The 20,809-nt window shown below is 44.4% G+C and overlaps 1 protein-coding gene across 1 annotated transcript in view; it reads left to right on the top strand.

The window, feature by feature from the left end:
* The window catches only part of DENND3 (DENN domain containing 3), a 1,010,513-nt gene that overhangs the window by 416,510 nt on the left and 573,194 nt on the right, over positions 1 to 20,809 (top strand). The window contains exons 8-9 of the mRNA XM_069621709.1: positions 337 to 455; positions 14,030 to 14,185. Of these exons, the coding sequence (XP_069477810.1) occupies positions 337 to 455; positions 14,030 to 14,185 (275 nt within the window). The remainder of the gene's footprint in view (positions 1 to 336; positions 456 to 14,029; positions 14,186 to 20,809) is intronic.

Raw genomic sequence — 20,809 nt, forward strand, 5'->3', positions numbered from 1 at the left:
TCAGGAATACATACACAGTTTAGAATGAAATGAAATGATGGGATTTGTGATAAAACGTCAATGTCACACTCTCTAAAAGTAAAATAATCTGATATCGCCATGATTACTTTGCCTTTTTTAAATGCCATAGTTAAAAAATGATGAACATAGCAGCTGTATTTTCCTAACTTGCATGCAATACATCGTTTTGGCTGGATGTAATGAAGGATGTGTGAGTATATGGCCTTTTCCGTTAAGACTGTGACAAGCACAACACCTTTAATGTTTAAAAAAAAACTCTGACATGGTAAGTCAAGCAGTTTTAGATCCAAACTATTTGTTTTTCTGTTTTTCAAGGAAGCTGATGATCTAATATTGATAAATATTGATGATGGAACCATTTATTCAACGGCAGGTGAAAACTCTATTGAAATTCCAGATGTCCCATTGGAAGCTGCTGACTCCTTTGTACGAAGGTAATAGGACACACCTTTTTCCATTGAAATTCAATACGTCCTACTCAGGGCCCTATCCATTCCTGCCTTACATGTACCTCCCGGCCTTGGACAGGGTTGCTTCCAGCGTATGTGTGCACCATGGATAACCACATCACATAGGGGAGAATAATTGCATAGTGCAAAATCCAAAATTGTCCTGGGTATTTAATGTAAAGTGTTCATCACATGTAGTGGACATACCCTTTTATTTCTGCGCGGTGTAGCAGGACACATATTTTCAATAGTCCATATTTAGGTTTTTGGGTCTTATTGAAAAGGATTAGAGTTTCAACAATTAAACATTCATCTTATAAGGGCTTCAAGATTTATGCATAATTACTGAAGATAAATGTGACCTTTTTCAGTAGCAGTTTTATTGCTGGCCATAGCTTTTTATGGAGTAGTAAACCTAGACCTGTGTGGGTAAGTGGCATTAGGATTCTTAGTGAAGTGGCCCTTAATGGATGGTTACCATAATAGACCATCTACAACGTAACGGATGACTGAATGTTTGCCTAGACCAATCATATGTAGCGCTAGTTGCGTTAGACAAAATGTGAGGGCCCCTCTGTGAACCATGCTCTGGGCCCACCTCCAAGCTGTACTGAAAGAACCCCTCCAAGCTCGGGGACCATCACGCATCTGGAATGTGCATGAAGATCATACTGCTCAGGGGCACGACACGTACTGCACTAGGTGAAAGATGTAAGTATGCGTTTTAATCAAAACTTAAATCTTTCACCTAATGTAGAAACAAACATGCAATGGGTCTGCAAAACAAGGTCCGAAGTCAGCTATTTCTTTGTTTCGCATTCACACTCTGTTTCTTTGAACATTGTTCTGCCTGAATATTATTCTCTACTCATAGCGTTCTGTGCGGTGTGTGCTTGTGACGAGCACACATGTTCGGTGTCCGATCCCCATGACCGTTCCCTACCATTGGCATAGGTATACAAGAGTGCCCCCACTACTCCCACTTTTGACTTCTTAATGGAAGCTGGGCCTGCAAGAGCTCCGCTCAGGGCAAAGACATGCACAAGCGATGCCTCTTTCACGCATTGATGTCTTCATTTGGCGGGACGCCAAGATTGCTGCCTATGTAATTCTGTCGCAATGCGTGCCTTGGAACTGTAGTGCCCTTGTGGTTTTTGTCGTACTTGGAACTTTGGTGCTTCTGGTGCTGATGCTGACACAAGGGGCAAATGTAGCATCTGGTGTGTTCATGGTAGGTCCATGTGCACAGAGGGTATTCTCCGAAGTAGATCTCTGGAATCCCTTGTTCAGGTGGACAGGGACTGGCCCTCTTATCCCAACCCTAAAGGCAGACGAGCACGGAAAGATCATCTGGATAGGGAAGCCCGGGGTTGTGCTCAGGGAAATAACCCAGGCGAGACGTGGTATTATGCCAAAGAGGAAGGTGAGGAGGACGGAATCCCTGTCGGTTTATACGCCGTGCTACAATTGCCTCCATTCCTCGCATTGCATCTCTCTTGCCCAAATATACCAAATCCCCTAGGATCCCAAACCCAGTTATATTCAGGAACCACCTCCCCAGAATACCTACTTTCCTATGTCCTACCCAAATACTCCCAGTTATTCTCTTTACCATCCCTCTGATTGTTATTTCCCACACCACGAATCTACTCAGATAAAACACTACCATTCCCACAATCCCCCCTGTTCATCTCGTGATAATTATCCCAGTCATTTCCGTTTGTTTCACAACCGTACCAATCTCACCGTTCTGGATTTACAAACCCCCGTAGGACAAAGAATAACCTTCCTCATGTCACACTCCCCTTCTCCGACACAGAACACTTTCTCCCGACACGAAAGACAATGGCCTAATAAAACTGTTTACCAGACATGTCCGAACCCAAGGGTCAGGCAAAGTCGGGCAATTAATCATAACTGCACACACCTGACGGCCCTTTCCTGTCCCCACAATGATAAAAGGTGGGGCATGAGAGCACAGGACAAGCAAGGCAGACCGCACAACGAGAGAGCTAACTCAGCACAGCATTTCAAGAGGAGGAGAAAGACGTATAAACCGAGAGGGTGCGTGGGAGAGAAGCAACCTTTCCCTTTCCTTCCAAGGCCCGTGAAACCTCCACAGAAGGAACTGCGAACAATAGCCAGCGTGCCTTGCAGCAGATGTCAACGGTACAAAGGGCCCGCCTCTGCTGATAACCAGACCGAGGGGAGATGCTTGCCACTGTGGTACTGGCCTTGACTCCCGAGACAAGAGAAGCTAATGGTTCATCACAGCCGGTGAGTCGAGGGGAGAGCCGATAAACCGAACTGTGTTGGACAAAAGTAGCAAACGGCTAATTGAAGAAAAGTACAAAGAACTGTTGTTTTGATATGAGAGAGGAAAACCAGCTACAGAGGAGTCAGACACCATGTGGGTGTTCCCTTGAGAAACTCTGGGCGATTACCCTATGGTTGAAACTACCGTTACCAGAAGCCCTTAGGAACGGCATGAGAAGAGGGTCAAAGTGGTCATACAGGGATCTAGTTGAAACCCTCCGTACAGTTGAAAGTCTTTGACCGGCAAAAGAAGGTAAAGCTAAGGGAAGTGAATCCCGCAGTATGTGTGAAGTCCCAGTAAATAGTGTGTTGACAAGAGTGAACGCGGCAGAGGAATGTCCACAGTGCACAAAGGAGATTGTGTTGAAAAGCCATAGTGAGCCAGACCAAGGGAGGCAAACAGTCGAGAAGGGTCTGAGCCCAGAAGAGGGGAAGCCAAGGATGAAAAGCCTTCACCCACCAACCCATGAATACAATAGAGAAAATCCTTGAATCCATGCCAGAGTGAACCTGACGGAGGGAGGCTGATATTCACGAGGGGTCTAAACCCGGAAGAGTGGGAACCATGGGTGAAGAGGTATTGCCCAAGTACAATCAGAAGAAGGACTGTGGAACTTTTGGTTAGACTTTTGTTTGGTAACTGTGAAACTGTTAGGCACTAGGAATCAAGAGACCCGGCTACCGAAGGTCCTGACATCATTAAGAACTTTTTGTGGATCTGATCCCAGAAGAGGGGGATCCAGGGGTGAGAAATCATCACCCATCAAGCATATGGAAAGGAACTCTGTTTATAATTTTTGATACATCAGGTCCTCAGAGGCAAGGGACTTTTATTTTAGAAAAGAGACTTAACTTAGATGGCCCTGATAGCTGAGAGCAGAACTGTTGCTCGTGCTGGGAAAGCTCGAGCATCTGCTGTGCTTTGAAATCCCACCTTACTCTGTGGGGAAGGGAGACTCTGACTACTGCATCCTGACTTTTTATTTGTGAACACTTCTTTGGGAACCCTATCCCACACTCTTTGGTTGTATTTAGCATAAGGATTGGCAATAGGATTTTCTTAGTATAGTCCCTTTTGTTTGACAAGACACCACTAGGACTGTCTTATTTTGATTTGATGGTTGTAGCTTGCTCCCATCTTAGATTTAGGTTTAGATTAGGCATTTTTCCACCCTACCTATACAGTTTAATAAACACCTTTTGAACTGTGATCACTTGTGTCTGTCTATTCTTGATACCATGCCATCCTTACAATGGCCCCTGACAGTACAGCCCCTCCCAAAAGAATAGCGAGGACCCAACTTAATGGGTTAGTTAGCATGGAATGTTTGCAGGAGCCGAAGAGCATGGATGTTCTCAACAGGCTCCCAGGACCTCTCCTCTGGTCTGTATCCCATTCATACTAACAGATACTAGAGGCACCTCAGAAGCTTCTTGGGCGTATTTTATTGCATCTAGAATCTGTTGTAGTCCCATATTCTGGTGGATTGGATCAGAGTTTCTGGGCCGTACTTGTCCGTACCTTGTACGGACCGTTACAGACTGTCCCTGACGCGCCTGTCGGGTTAATTTGACGGTGCAAGAGTACTACAAGTGTGCTGGAACTTGTAGTTCTCTTGTGGCAACGGGCATATGATTGCCTTTAACAACTGCAGTAAGCACCAGTAGTGCACTGCTGTATGGCAATACGTCCCGCGGGATTAATAATAAAACACAAATGAACTGCACTGCGTGATAAAAGGAAATAGGCTAAAATCAAGGTGACTAGAAACAAAGCTAAAATTAAATAAGAACGGGATGGAACGGCGCAAATAACATTTCCTAATAGCAGTGACAGTATCTATTCAAACTGGCAGAGCTTTCGCTTTGTATTTGTATTTTGTTGCATTTATATAGCACTTTAATCCAAAGTGCTTTACATGAGAGCAAGAAGAAATATAACAAGCATAAAATGGTAATTGAATCACAACACAAACAGTATAAGGAACAATTTACATTATTGCTGAGGTAAGGAGGGAGTTGAGAGGGACAGAGGAGTGAGAGGGAATGGGAGGGATTAGCGGAGTAGTTAGCAGAAGTAAGGAGGGAGGCGAGAGGGTGTGAGAAAGAAGAGAGGGAAGAATAAGACTAGATGAGAGCAGGAGGAAGGATAAAAGGGAGTAGAGAGGAAGGAGAGGGTATAGAGGTAAGGGAGTAAGAGTTGAGGCATGGGCGGCGGGAGAAGTAGGAGAGGACGTGAGAGGTGTTGGGGGAATGGAAAAGATAGGATTTTGTAGACGAGCGAAAGGAAGGGTAGGAGGGAGAAGAGTGGATAGGTAGGGGGAGGTGGTTCCAGTGGAACGGAGCAAGGAGTTGGAAAGAGCGGAAGCAGGAGGGGGCACAGGGAGGCGGAGGAGGAGAGAGTAGGAAAAGATCAGCAGAGCAAAGAGAACAAGAGGGGGAGTAGAGAGTAAGAAGGGAGGAAAGGTAGGGGGGGGCAAGACCATCGAGGGATTTCAAGACAAGACACAGGAACTTGAATTTAAAGTGGGAGTGAAAAGAAAGCCAGCCTAGGGAGGTGAGATAAGAGGAGATGGAGTCGATGAGAGAAGGAAGAGGGAGCGGATGGCGGAGTGGTAGACAGATTTTAGTGGGGAGAGGTGAGAGGAGGGGAGTCCGAAGAAAAGGGAGGAACAGTAGAAAAGTCTGGAGAAGATGAGGGAGGTAATTAAGAGTTTAGTAGCATGAAAGGTGAGGAGGGGTCGAATTTTACGAATGTTGTAAAGGTGAAAGCGACAAGACTTGGCAGTGATAGAAATGTGGTGAGATAGGGAGAGGTGAGGGTCGATATGAAGACCAACATTTTGGGCATGGGGAGAGAAGGAGAGATGGGAGGGGGGAAAGAAATTAAAAAGGGGGAGGGGAGGGAGGAGGAAGAGAGTTGGCAGGGAAGAAAAGGAGTTCAGTTTTTTTAGCGTTAAGAGTAAGGAAGTGAGAGGACATTCAGGATTTAATAGCAGAAAGGCAAGAAGAGAGTTTATTGTAAATGTCAGGGGAGAAGGAGGAGAAGGAGAGGAAAAGCTGGGTATCATCAGCGTATAAATGGTGCGAGATACCTAATGAGGAGATTATGGGAGCTCAGAAAGAAGTGTAGAGTGAGAAAAGAAAGGGGCCAAGGACAGAACCTTGGGCGACTCCATGGTTGAGAGGATATGTGGGAGAGGTAGAGCCACCGCAGGAGACGGAAAAGGTGCAGTTAGAAAGGTAAGAGGCGAGCCAGTTCAGGACAGTCTTTTTTAGGCCAAATGAAGAGTGAGAGTTGAGAAGAGGATGGTCAACAGTATCAAAAGCAGCAGATAGATCAAGGAGAATAAGAATGGAGGAGTGCTTAGAGTAGCGTGCAAAAAGGAGAGAGTTAAGAACAGAGATAAGGGCAGTTTCAGTGGACTGTAGAGGGCAGAAGCCGGATAGAGGGGAGGGGGGAGTGGTTAGAGATAAAGGAAGAGAGTTGAGAATAGACAATGTGTTCGAGAAGTTTGGAGAGGAAGGGAAGCATAGAGATGGGACAATAGTTGGATGCAAGATGGGGATTAGCAGAAGGTTTTTTGAGAATAGGGTTAATAATGGCATGTTTAAAAGGAGTAGGAAAGAGGAAGTGGAGAGGCAGATGGTAAAAAAGGAGGTGAGATATGGTATAAGGAGAGGGTAGATTTTAGGGATGAGGAGGGTAGGAATGGGGTCCGCGGGAGAAGCTGTAGGATCGGTTTAGGCTAGAAGGAGGGAAGCTTCAGAATGAGTGACAGGAGTGAAAGAGGACATGGAAGAGGATGGGGGGAGGAGGAGAAGGAGGGGGAGAGTAAGAGGAGGAGGAAAGGATAGTTTGACGGAGATTGAGTACTTTATTAGAAAAAAAGGAGGCAAGATCAGTGGCAGAGAAAGGAGAGGCGATGGAAGGGTCAGGGGTAGCTGGAGAGAGAAGTCGGGATTAAGTTTGAAAGATGCGCCGAGGGTTGGAGGACTGAGACTGGAGGAGGACAGAGAAGTAGGTGCGTTTGGCGGAGTTGAGGCAGGAATCGTAGAGGGTATGATAGGAGAAGTATGCAGATTGGTTGGAGGGGGTGGGGTGTTTGAGCCAGAGACGTTCAAGGCGCCTAAGAAGGCGGCGCATGGAGGAGAGATGAGATGAAAGCCAAGGTTCAGAAGTTCGGCGGGAAGGGTGAAATAAGGAGAGGGGGTAAAGAAGATCGAGAGTGGAGGAGTCATGGGAGGCAGAGAGAGAGGAGAAGTGGGAGGGGGGGAGGAGCAGGATGCAAGGAAGAGAGAAGGGTTAAAGCTGCGTAGGTCACGCCGGGAGAAGAGGGGGGGGGGGGCTGAGGGAAAAAGAGAGTAAAGAGTGACCAGATGGGTAGTTCGGTAAGGAGGAAATAGGAGAGGCAGTGAAAGAGGAGGTAAAGATGAGATCAATAGTTGAGCCAGACTGATGGGTAGGAGGGGATGGTAGGGGAGAGAGAAGGTAGGAGTCAAGGATGGATAAGAGAGGAGAGGAGGGAGGGTTAGAGGAGAGATGGAGATTAAAGTCGCCAAGTACAAGTAGTGGAGTGGGAGTTGGGGAAAGGAGGCTAAGGAGATGGTCAATGTCCTCATAGAAGGAGCCGGCAGGGCCAGGGGGGCAGTAGATGATTAGGAATGAGAATTAAAGATTTTGAACATGAATTCGAAGGAAGGGAGGGTAGGTAGAGAAGTAGGAGAGGGAGAGGAGGTGAAGTGTGGCCGAAAGAGAAGGCCTAGACCACCTCTGCGGCAAGAGGATCGAGGGACATGTCCAAAAGAAGAAGAGGAAGAGGTGAGGGAAGCAGGAACAGAGGTGCTGTGGGGCGTGATCCAGGTTTCTGTAATACAGAGAAATTGGAGGTTGAGGCGTAAGAAGAGGTCGAGGACAGCTGTGGTTTTGTTACAAATCGACCTGGCGTTCCAGAGGGCGACGTCGAAGACATTGGTAGTGTTAGTGTACATGCAGTGTACATGCTATGTACATGCAGTCTCAACTAAATTGAGAGAAGGAAGCACACTACCTTTAATACTTTTAAGTGTGTTCAACTTGAAGGTCTCTGGAACCGTAATTTAAGTACTGCTCCAGAGCAATATTAGTGGTCTCTAAAGACATCGGAGTTAATGCTGTGGTGGGAACAGAACTCTGGTAAACATAGAATTTTGGATGGAGGGCTTTTGTTGATTTGTAACGGACATCCTGACCAGCACCCTTTTATAAGATTATATATTAGATTATATAAGAGGGCCAATAATCTTAGATTTAGGGACAGTATAGGTTTTTTGAATAAAGAAAAGTTCAACCACAATGCCTTGTTCATCTCCTGATTCTGTTCTACCACATGATTTATAAAGCAATATCGTGAGGACCAAACTCTGACCTTTGCCTACTGACCCAGTATGGTCCAACCAGCTCTGTGGCCCATCCCTCAGTCACAACACTTTGGTAAAAGAATATGAACACTGTCACTAATATATAAACTGAAATCCTGAATGAAGCTGTAATGACTAAGCTAATAACCCTTAACGTTGAGAACATGTGCATGTGAGGTAGCCTAATTCGGGGTAACCTTATTCCGTATAACCCACCCCCAGCCACACACACTTGATTAACACTGCCATTTTTCTGTGAGCCCCTTAAACCTTCAGACTGAACAAAAACAATGTGTGACTGCATGAGCAACCTGAACCCGTAGAATATAGCACTACGTTAGAGTAAGATTGTCTATCTGATTAATCTTATTGTCAAAAGATCATTAGTGCTGAGAGCTCATGAAATAATTGGGTACATTCTGAAAGATCTCAGGATTGGTAAGGTCAAATGTTTAAGAAAAGTCTGGGTCCTTTAAGTGAGCAGCAAAAGTGTTCCAGTACAATAAGTACCTTAATGATGCAATAACCTTTAAACGGCAGAAAAAACATCAGGTTCCAACACAGCAGCAGGGACTCCCATATCCATTCCAATGTAGTAGCTTCTAGGACTCACACATGGCTGTGGTGCAAGGCAATCCAGATGTTTTCACTGGAGACTAAAGCAGGATTCCTCTGAAGCCATGTGGTTCCCTACTTAAACGTGTGCAACTTCTTTTCCATTGAATTACAAGGTCTAGTTTGTAATTAACTTTTACATAATCCATATAAATGTGGCACTGTTAACGATTACATTACATATATACGTTAACATTTCAATACATTATGGCCATTAAATGTTCTGTCGTATTACATTAAAATCTATATTTTAAGATCTACAGAATAGTAAACCTTTTCCCCCAAAAGAGCATAAATGCTGATAAGTCTCTGGACCAAGGCAATTATTAAGGAGATTTGATGACCCATTTAAGAGTCAGTGCCAGAAGTCCTTTGAGATAGGGAGTCGTTAGTATGTGTACACATTTCCCTCCTTAAAAGACACCTTCTTAGGTTGAGTTTCACTGCAGTGTAACACAAGCTACTTTAGTGTTTCTAATGAGGAGTCATCAAGACAAATTTTACAGCACCGATCACAAATCACAATGCTCCTAATTGGTCCTCATCTCTCAAGGGTACCCAGCAGATTTAATCTAAAATGCATACAAATATGGTGGTAAAATGGGCTACGAAATTCGCAAAGATATTTTGGTAGTGCAGTGACTTGATAGTGCATCTTCCCATACTTACATAGCTTATATTTGGCAATAACCTCCTGGTCTCGACTTCATTCCAATATCCCAGCTTTTCTTTTCAAACTATTGGGATTAATAAGGAGTTTATCTTTCTGAAGGCACCAATCAGACAAAATTCAATCGCAGTCTGTTATGAATTCATTAAGAACCATTGACTGTCTTGACTGCATCAAGATGTGCAAATCAATTAACAAAGAGAACGAAGGGGGATTTCAAATCTTTACATATAGTTTTAATTTATACCAAGAGATAAAAAATCTCCCTGATTGTATATGTAATTCATGTTTGATTAGCACACACGTCAGAAAACCTGGAAGTCCTAGCAATTTCTTCCAAAGGGAACACACCAATGTTTTTAAGCCCTTAGGCTATGGAGATTAAAACTCTGCCCACATAGTATCGTAGTAGGGGCAGCATGGAGAATTAACAGAGTCTAGCTCAGATCCTGCGCATTTGTGCCAAACAATGCAACGGCTTTGGTACTATGTTTGTGTCAAGGTCTACAAAATATGAAGAACCTGAGGGTGTCCGCCCTTCTTTTCCCCCTGAATCCTCTCAGGTGGCCAGGGAAAGGCCATAGCTTTTAGATCCTGACCCTAGGGGTGGATATGCAAGGGAGGATCACCTGGGTGGAGGGAACTTGGGGAGTGGGCAGAGGACATCCTTAGATGAAACATGGTATCCCCCTTTCATTACCCTCTATCCCTCAAGCCTTTGTAGGCTGTCAGTGCTTTCCCTTTTCTTCCCCCCAAACTGTTCCCCTGAAACACCACCTCAACACTGGGATGAGGAAGAGATCAACTAGGAGGGCACATCCTCATTTGTTTGAGACACACACATCAGTCAGGTACCAAGACGAGGAGGAGGCAACGCAGGTATACATTGCCTTTATTAATTCAGACATCCCCAACCACCACTCTGGTACTGAGACAAAGAAGAGACCTATGGAGATATACAGGTGGAACAACCAGGCATATCCACCTAATGGTTTTTACCATAGTCGGGCAATTGGATTTAATGACACACATGAGGTCACTTAACACACCTATGGGATATAAAAATTCCTGCTGCACAGAAGGAGGAACGAGCTGGAGAGAAGGGAGCTGGAGACATGGCAGCTAGAAGCTGTGTCGGGCAGGAGAGCGAGCGCTGGGGCTGAGGTCGGCCGCTAGAGGTTCTGGAAGTCCTCCTGCCCTCTTCATCGGGTATACACAGCAGGAGCTGTGGTGTGCCTAAGAGTCCCAACTGCCGTGGGAAACCAGGAGAGTGAGTGGTGCTCTCTGCGGATGCCGCAAAGGAAAACCACTCGTGGAAGCCAGAAAGCAGAAGGAGGCGCGTTCCAAGTCCCGTCGCTAAGGGCAACTAACCGAAGGGAGCTGCCGTGTGCAACCAGTGAGTGGAAATGAAGGAAACACTCATACCGGGGCACTCCAGGAATGTGAAACAAGTACTTTCGAATCCTGAACAAACTGACGGTTATTGTGAGCACTTTTGAAAGCTGAAACTGGGGTTTTGGAATACCAAATGAATTGAAAGACATAAGCACTTTTGAATGCTGCACATAGTAAAAGCAAGTTTTGAGCACTTATGAATGGAGTGAAAGAAAGGTGGTGTGTATAACAGATACCACAGAATGTATTGTCTGAGACACCAGTATTGGTGTACGAGAATACCATGAAGGGTAGGAGATGAGAAACCAAGTATTGGCCCAAAGCAGCTTAAAGGGGTCCATGAACTTCAGGTTAAGAGGAACCTTTGTTGGCAAGAGCCAGAGGAGTACAAAAAAGTGTAATAAAGTGCATGGTGGCCAACCAAGCCATGGTAAAGAGTCATGTGAAACTGGGAAATCCACTAAACTCACTGGCCAATTGTTAATGCAAGCAATCAAGAAGGGGTATTGGTTGTGTGCCTTGAAATGGGTGGACCGTGTGGTGGCGTCAACTGTGCCCAGACCAAGTGCCCCCCCTGTGTGGAAAAGTCAATGAAAGTTTACATAAAGGAGCTTGTGTTTTGCAATAACCTTGTATGTGATTTGGAAGGCAAGAAACAGAGCTGCCTATGTGAACTGGTGAATCGTATTGATATCAAAGAGCTGGGAAACGTCCCAAGGGACTGTGTTGTTATTGAAAGCTGGTAGTTTTTAAGTCTTGGGGAAGGGAATCCCAATATCTTATGGACTGTTTCGAACTTGGGGAAACTGCCAAGAGCTGGAAGAAGCTCTGAACTTTATTTTGCACACTATTCTTTTGAGGCTGACATCCCTACACATTGTATACAGTTAGTTGTGATGGAAAGTATAGGTTTTGGACACAGACATACTTTTGATTTGGACTTCCTGACAGACTGCCCTTAGTATTCTTTAGGTAGGGAAATCCCACCTTAGCATAGGGCAAGGTAGGCCTTTCTCCACCCTGCTTTTTAAGTTTTATAAAGCTTTTGAGAACCAATTTTGAATCTGTTGTCTGCGTCTACTTCATGATGCCTTTGCAAAAGCCACTATCAGCTTGAATAAAAATACTGAGGAATTTCAGACTGTCCACTTTAGCTAACCTGGCTTCATAGATTCACCAGTTAAAATTCCTGGTTTTAGCCCTACGGTCAGAAATTGGCATGATCGCTGACTTTGCAGGGTTGAACTCCATATTCGTAGACGGCGAGGGGTGTGTGGCGGCCTCCCTGCCAATGGGGAGACTTGAAACAGGGTCCTTAACACACAGGGAAAGACCCCGCTCCAAGCCTCCTCGGAGCGTGAGGCCGCCATCTTCCCTTGCGAGGAATCGGGTAAGTGCTCTTCCCTGCATCACCGATCCTGCATCTCACCCCCCCTTTACACATATTTAAGTCGCCCCTCCCGCTCCCCATTAACCTGCTGCAGCACTGTCCCTCTCTTGCGCCGGGAACATGACTGTTCCTAGAGCATCTCCGGTGCGTGATTAGCCGCCATGGAAAGGGAGAAGGGACTATGTGTAGTCCCTTCTACCATTTCCATGGCGGTCATTTTGTTGGTTTACAATTTTCTTTGGCCGCCATGGACAGGGGTGAATGGACTACACATAGTCCCTTCTCCCCTTTCCATGGTGGCCATTTTATTTTTCTTTTCTATTAATATCAATGGCCGCCATGGAAAGGGATAAGGGACTACGTGTAGTCCCTTCAACCTGTTCCCTGATGGCCATATTTTTTTCCTTTTTTTTTTCTCGAGTGGTGAATCGGTTTTGATGCCATTTCTCTGCTTGAGAAAGAAATGCTTTTAGTACACTGTTATGACATGCCGGGGTACTAATAGGAATAGAATCTTTGGACGGAGGCATTATCGGTCTGGCAAGACCCTAGGGCTTATGTTAAAGCTCTCGCTTTTCTCAGGCTTGTAACTGACGCCCTAGGGCATTACCAGACCGTAATGCTACCAATCTCCGTTTTTATTGCTTCATTATTATTCCTCAAGTACAGATACAGACTTTCAAGGAGATGAAGGAGCCAATGCCATCCGCAAACAGTGCCAGAATATAGAGATTTACCAGCTTAGGTGCAAACAAGTTGCAACAGGACAGGTGATCAATATGGTCAGATAGGTTATAAGTTAAAAAGCGCTGGGGCTAGGACGCAACCCTGTCTGAGTCCGACAAAATTCTCTAAAGCAGTACCGTTGTCCCTCTGTTATTCAATCTCACCTCTATTGTTTTTGTCTTAGAATGGAGGTGCACGAGTTGGTACTTTGGCTGGTGATTTATTGTTCATGCCCAAACTGAGAGATCATCCAGGTGTAACGATGTAAAGATATTTGAAGAGGTGTCTAATAATGCGATGGGTCGATAATTACCTGGATTTTGGCTCCCCCTTCTTATATATTGCCACAATATAAGAAGCATGCCAGGTTGATGGCAAAGGGCCGCCCACTGATATGTTATTAAAAAGTGCAGCCAACACACCGGCCATAGCTCCGGATTTAGCTTGAAAACTATAACTGGGATCCCATCTGGGCCCATAGCCGAGAAATACAATTGAGTGGGGTGTGTAAGAACCACACCATACACCCAAACCATGAGTGTCAAAAGATTGACCAGTCGATGCTGGAGTACCGATTTCTTTCTTAAAGTGGTTTTACCTGACCATCCGATATTCCAAGTTCCATAATTGTGTTACTGTGAGTGAATGTTAATGGCCATGTGCTCTTTTTCTTGTGATGCAGCCTAATATTCATGCTGATGAACAATGTCAGTCTCCCATCTCCTATGAAATATTTGTGTTGATATTATGAAAGTCTTTGATTTAATATTTTGATGTCTCCCCTTTTAATACATGTTTAAATAAACCCTAAATGCATGTGATGAATGTAGAAGAACAAGTGTACTACTGTCACAAAGCAAAGGCAGTGAAACACTGGTGGTGTATTTAAAATGGTGTCACAGTTTTCACTACTCTGTAAGTAGTTGTTTTCTCAGCAAAAGTAAATCGACCAATTTTCACCATTGGTGGCCATCATTCTAAACATACACTACTAATATTTCTGAAATGTCATTGTGCCCTAGATGAACATGTCCGTTTACTTTCTAGAGTTAAAGGTCTACGTTTGTACTTTGACTTGGAATGTGCTCACCTCAACTCGGGTATAGAGCTTGAAGAACTACGAATGAGACGAAAGATTTGGCAGAAGAACTTGAACTCAGAAATACAGAGTATTGCTTTGAAGTTTATTGTCTCTATTTTCAGGTAAATAATACAAATGAGCATTGTATTTTAAGTTCTGTTCTAATTTGTTACCAAATAAAACCAACATTATTGCCTTTCACTGCCTGGCGCAAGAGTGTCGTCATCATTAGTGTGAACTTTAATGCCACGACCCATGATAAGAATGTTTCTTTGCAGCTTTTTAGTGCTTTTGTTAAGTTATTAATGCATTTTATATTCCACTTTAAAAAGTATTGGAAACGCGTTTGTTTTATCTTTCAACTATCCCCGCCTCAACCTCCCCTTTATCTTTATAAAAAAGATCCTTATATTTTCTATTCTTTGGAGGAGAAAAAAACATTTTAGGTTGTTGATGTGACAGTGACTGTCATGGTCACTCTTCCATTATCCTTGCTTCGGGGTGTTTCATGAGAGCCTTCCCTGCAGAACCTTTCAGCCACTATTTCTATTTCATTAAAATGATCTGAAATATCTGAGGCAGTTTATGCGGGTCGCCGGCATTTTTCTATAACATAATTGGCCTGCCTTCCCCTAGCATAGAGGTGGGAGGCTATGTAATTGGTCTCCCTTCCCCTAGCATTGAGGTGGGAGGCTATATAATTGGTCTCCCTTCCCCTAGCATAGAGGTGGGAGGCTATGTAATTGGCCTCCCTTCTCCTAGCATAGAGGTGGGAGGCTATGTAATTGGCCTCCCTTCTCCTTGCATAGAGCTGGGAGGCTCTATAATTGACCCCCCTTCCCTTAGCAGAAGAGGTGGGAGGCTATATGTTAATCATTTTTTGGGCAACTTTAAATGCTGCATTGCCGCTGCTAAACCACAGTTACCTCATTGGCCGAGGTTAACACCATACTATTTGATGCACCCCATTCTCCACCTTCTATGAGTAAGAAATATCGAAATGGTCCTGGAGTGGTCCGGTACGGTGGGGGTAATTAAAACGTGAGGAAAAACATAAGTCGTGCTTCTCTCTTTCACTTCACCTAGAGTGATCATACCACGTTGACTGCAGACATCTCACTCCCAATGGAATGATTGCAGAAAACTGTCTGTAACCGCACAGCCTTCTCGGTGGCGACCTGTAATGCTCCTGGGAGACTGTCTGCGGCTGTCCATGAGCCCGGTGGCTCCCATGGAATTGGCAGCGACAGTCTAGCACGCTGAGTTTGGGCATACGTGAGTGCATGGCACTGCAGTAGGACCCACAGTGGAATGAAGATGTATCTAGTCCCAAACCTGTCACAATTGCGAACGGAAATCTTGGTTAACCTCTGTCTTCAACACCCACTCCATTGAGCCAACCACCTCAGCAGAGCCACCACCTAAAGCCCTGATTAGCTTGCATAGTGTACGGGGCATGTCTTCTACTTTGATAGCTGGCAGGGTAAAGGCCAGTGGCTGCTGCTCCCTCATTAGTGAGATGCAGCTAATGACTCCCCTGTCGAATCACTGCATATACTTTTATTATCTACATAGGTAATTGTAAATGATGGCTATGCAGTGTGCTCTCTCCAAAGTCAATGTTATCAATGTTATTTTGGAATTTACATTGCATTGTAAGTAAAATTCCCAGGGGGTAAAATTCCTTCTCTTGCACGTGTGGTCCTGTCCCCTTTGCTCCACACTCTAGAGCATCAGCACCAGGTAAGGGTCTGTGTCGGTCAGTTGATGCTTGCCAAGGAGGACAGCAGCTCAGGAATGGCTTCCCTTTCCTGTTCTTTCATCATTATACATTTGCTTTTACCTTGTGCATTGCTAGGAGTTATGTCCCCTAGTTCACTTTGTACATCCCTCCCTGCAGTGCGGTTTTAAGCTGTTTACTACAATTCTGCATATTATAATACTTCAAATAAATAAAACTGTAGAAAAGGAGTCAAACCTACTATGCTCCAGGTTGGAAACCGAGTTTGAGTCTGGTTACCATATGCTGTGCCTGAAGGATTATCGACATTTAACAATCCCATGAACGAGAAAGAGAAAGGGGGTTGTGTTCGCGTTCTAGACCGAGGCTGGTTGTGTGTTGAATGTGGAAGGGTAGCATTACACTACAAGGGATTAGAGGGTCTGGCACCCAGAGCGAGAGTGAAAGAGAATACAAGAGTCAGGGCTTTGCATTCGATTTCTCATTATGGAAAATGCAGATGTTACTTTGCATTATTTAAGGAAGGGGGTGCAAATACTGTTTCTATAGTTATTAGTTGCTTGTTGTGATTAGAGAGTTAAATACATCAAGTTTTGCCAAGAAGACAAAGCTCTGGGAAAGGCGTGCTGATAGGATGTGAAAATAAAAAATGCAAATCCCAAAACACAGAATTCTTTTTCACCCCATTTTACTGTGAACAAGCCACTAGGTTGTGGCAAAACGCGTCAGGCTGCCGTCTGGCAACAATTTGACTGGGATACTTTGATCTTTTTTAAACTGCCAACTATGAAATAAAGGTTGTTAACTTCATACAACCCACACAGTTTCTTTGTTGATTTTCCTCCGCGACGAGGTGTCTGGAACTTCGTGTTTGGAACTGTTATGTGAGAAGTGCTGCTCGATGGAACGGCATTTCAGTATGCTGTTCACAACTGAAATATATATATATATGTATATATATATGTATGTGTATATAATCTGAGGCTTGTGGAATCTGCTTAGATCACATGCTGTGCATAGGCCGACATCTAGTGGAAGCTGCAGAGTATTACAGTTGTTGTTTGCCAAACTTGAAAAGTGACGTCGACAGGGCGTGCCAGTAATACTATCCCTAGTGTGACGGCGACTGCATCCACAAAGGCGATGCAGATGCTGTGTCCAAAACAGCTGCCGACAGCTGACACAGCTCTGACCCGACCTCCCGTCAGCCAAAATTTGACAATTCACATTAACGTTAAAATCGGCAAAAAACAGAGTGAAAAAACATGTCCTGGAGACTCGCCTTAAAGGGAGAACTTGCTACTCTAACCCAGAAATACCTCATACTCCTAAAACTATAACAAGTTCCTCTCAATGGTCCTCTGAAGATAGTGATAGAGTGATGTCACGCATGTCCTTCATGGCAGACTGTTTTGATAAAAATCCCCAGGCTATGGAAAGCTTACAGAACACAGCACCAACTAGTGGCGCCACGTCTACTCAACCCCCAGCAAAAAGACCACGTCCAGACACCCTTCTAGTTACCCCTCAGCAAGACCCAGTCCATTATGATCTCTATGATCCCAATACAGACTCTGAGGAGCATGATACCCCAGGGGAGGTAGATTCTTACCACAATGAGGATGAAGAAGACGTTTACATCTTACCCTCTCCTGATCACTTAGACCCGCCAGTGGCAGACTCACCGGTGGACAACCAACTTCAATTTAATGATATGCTCATAAAAGCAGCAGAGCATTTCCAGATTCAGACCCATGAAACGCAATTGGACAAGGAGTTTGTAGAGGACATATTGGGGGGGGAAGGCTGTTACCCCATTTATACCCATTCTTCAGTCTATACAGAGAAGATTTCATCCTTCTCTAGAAATTCTGTCAAACGCGTGCGATGAACCTGCGTATTGAGAAAATGTTCGGCCCTACATCCACAGAACCCTTGTACATCAGGGGCCAATTAAAACCAGATTCACTAGTAGTGACCACAACACAGAAAAGGGCAGGAACACCTCTAGCTGCATCGGAAGCACCCCCCGATAAAGAGAGCAAGAAGCTTTACACTCTCGGGAGGAAAGTGGCCACCTCAGCAGCTTTTCAAACAAGAATTGCCAACAATACCACCTTATTGGCAAGTTGCAACTGCCCCAAGTGGGAGGAGATTGCAACTTTTGTGGCCTCAGCCCCAGAACCTCTGAAGTCCCAACTTTCTCTCGCAGTGGTGGAAGGAAAGGCGGTGTCTAACTGCATCCTAAAAAATTACTTGGATGCCGCAGATAATGCAGGTAGGATCATAACAATGCTTTCGAACCTAATGTCCTGTTCGGGAAAGCGGTTGAGGATGTCCTAAAGTCGGCCAAGGAGGAGTATGACAGGCCAGCTCACTAATAAACCGTCAAGCCAAAGAGTCGTAAGCAGTTATCGTCACTTTAGAGGACAAAACTCACAGAGGGGTTCCGGATATAGCCAAAATCAGGGCTCATCCTGGTGTTCCAATCAAGGACAAGCATCTCAAGGCTTCCAAAGGGGCAAGCGTAGATCTCGTGGCCAGGGGAGGTTCTCCACTTCCAGAGGTGGAGCAACACTTCCTAAACAATTACTGCCTTCTTCAGGTCCCCTCCCATGCCTCTCCAGTAGGAGGGCGTATAACACACTTCACCGACGCATGAGAGGGAATCACCTCAGACAAGTGAGTGCTATCAACCGTAGCGGGCGGTTATTGCGTGGAGTTATTGCAGCAACCTTCCAGCCATCCCCCCTTCAAAGATCCACCACAAAAGAGGAGCAACGCATCCTTCTAGAGGAAGTCGCAACGCTGCTGCTAAAGGACACCATCAAAATCGTCCCAGCGAACCAGGTTAAACAAGGGTACTATTCAACCTACTTCCTTGTGCTAAAGAAAGATCTAACAATGTGCCCAGTATTAGACCTGCACCCTGCAAACACCTGTGTCAAGCCACAAATATTCTGCATGACTACGCTACAAGAAGTAATCCCACTACCAGAGCTGGGGGACTACATGGCAACATTAGATATGAAAGATGCCTATTTTCATATTTCCACTAGATGTCGGCCTATGCATAGCATGTGAATCTTAGCAGATACAAGCATCAGAAATAAGATTACGGTGAGTAATGTATTCCATAAATGTGGAGGGAGACCCACCCGCAGGTCCCCCTAACAATCACATTTTGTTTTAACTTTAGCCCCCCCCCACATATGCACATGTGGTGAAATGGGTAATCCGAAATTCGGTATTTTGAGATTCACAGTGATTGTCTGTGATATTTTGCAGTGATAACATGACGTTGTACCTCGCTTCTAATGAATCTTTCTAGATTGAGGGAGGGGGGTTGTTATCGTATGATAATGCTCACTGAGGGCCATAAGTTGGTGAAGGGCTATTATCCCAAGCGATAATGACTCCCCCTGTGTTCTGTAAGGCTATTAGCACATGGAGCTAATGGCAGTACAGGTTTTGGAGTTGTGGTGGTGTACGTTCGGTTCCTAGTGAGTAAAGCACACAAAGCATCTTATTAAATGACATGCAGTTTTTGCAATATTTCAGTTGTATTTATAAAATGAGCACTTTAATTTCAAAATTGATTGAACTGGAATAGTTTTAGGAGCTTGCATTAGACACAGTGTTTAAGTGAACAGATTTGTGCTGTTTTAAGTTAGGTTGGATTGTCATATTGAAAGAAATTGCATTGCTGTTTTTTCTAAAGCAGAGATGATTTCTTTTGATTTGTTGGCTACTTTTGAAGTCAAAATGTTAGGATGCACCCAATACCAGTAGTATATGAATGCATTCAAAACATTCTGTTTGGCTAACAGGATGTGAATAATGATTTCCATGTGTAGATTTACAACTACAGAGTTTTGATTTCAAACTACTAGGTCTCCTTCGAAGGATGAAACGAATCTTGAAAGTGAGGTATTGTAGTAGATTTCCGTCTTCCAAAAAATGCTCTATCTGAATAACTATGCTGTGTTTGGCAGAGTAAGGTGAGGCTTGAAATAGACCTAGCATCTTAAGAAGGGATGTTTCCAAGCTTTGGTGCTAAGATAGTTCTGCCACTTGAAGATTAACTAGACACATAATTTGTTAAACAATGATTATGTACGGTTCTTTCATTGCCCTGGGAATACAGGTTATGAAATAAACTACAGCACATATACTTTTAATGTATAACAAGGGTTTTCTCCAAAGTCAATGGCTTAAAATTGCAAAGCCAAGTTGTGAGCAATTAGAAGTTCTGGCTCCCGGTTCGTTATCAGTTGCAGTTGCAGAAAGGTAGCAATGTCGGTTCTCAGCCGGCTTACATTGATAAAAAAATATTGCTCTAGAGCATATCGTAGTTTCATATTAGGGAACATGACTGAGAATGTCATCTGACTGGAAATGCAATTTTCCCCAAGAATGTTCGTGGTAGGGGCAATCCTGCTTCTGTGGAACTGAGATTCCGGAGCGAAGGTGGTTGCTTATACTTAATCTAGGATTATTATGCCTCTGTCTCTCGGACCATCATTTCTGTGTTAGTACTGCTCTATGGTGCTTCTATGTAATGGTCATCAAATGTAGTACTGAATATTCAAGGTTTTTTTCTCCCATTCGGGCGAGATTTAATAGGCACTAGTAAAGCACTGATTGTAAGTATAGAGCCAACATCAGAGTAGGCCTAAGTTCTGCATAGTCATCTTTGTCCGTGGTTTTGAAGCCCCTACCGGTCCCCAATTGGAGAAGGACCTCAAATAGTTTGTTTTCAGTAAGAGGGATTGATTGGTAATCCATCATGGTTGGCGGTACTGGGACAGTATTGGGTGTTGGGTGTCTCCCTATCAATCTCTTTTTCCTGGAGCCATTCGACAGCTTATGAAAATTCTGATTCTTAATGACCTTATTCTCCCCATCATTAGTGATCTCGTGTTCCCGACCTTGTAATAGGCTGCACTTCTCTTCTGTCTGACCCTCAGGATACTCTGACAAGAGTATACTCTGAAATTGGATT

The sequence above is a fragment of the Ambystoma mexicanum genome, chromosome 5q, assembly GCF_040938575.1.
Source record: "Ambystoma mexicanum isolate Mex_15411 chromosome 5q, UKY_AmexF1_1, whole genome shotgun sequence".
NCBI classification, from domain to species: domain Eukaryota; kingdom Metazoa; phylum Chordata; class Amphibia; order Caudata; family Ambystomatidae; genus Ambystoma; species Ambystoma mexicanum.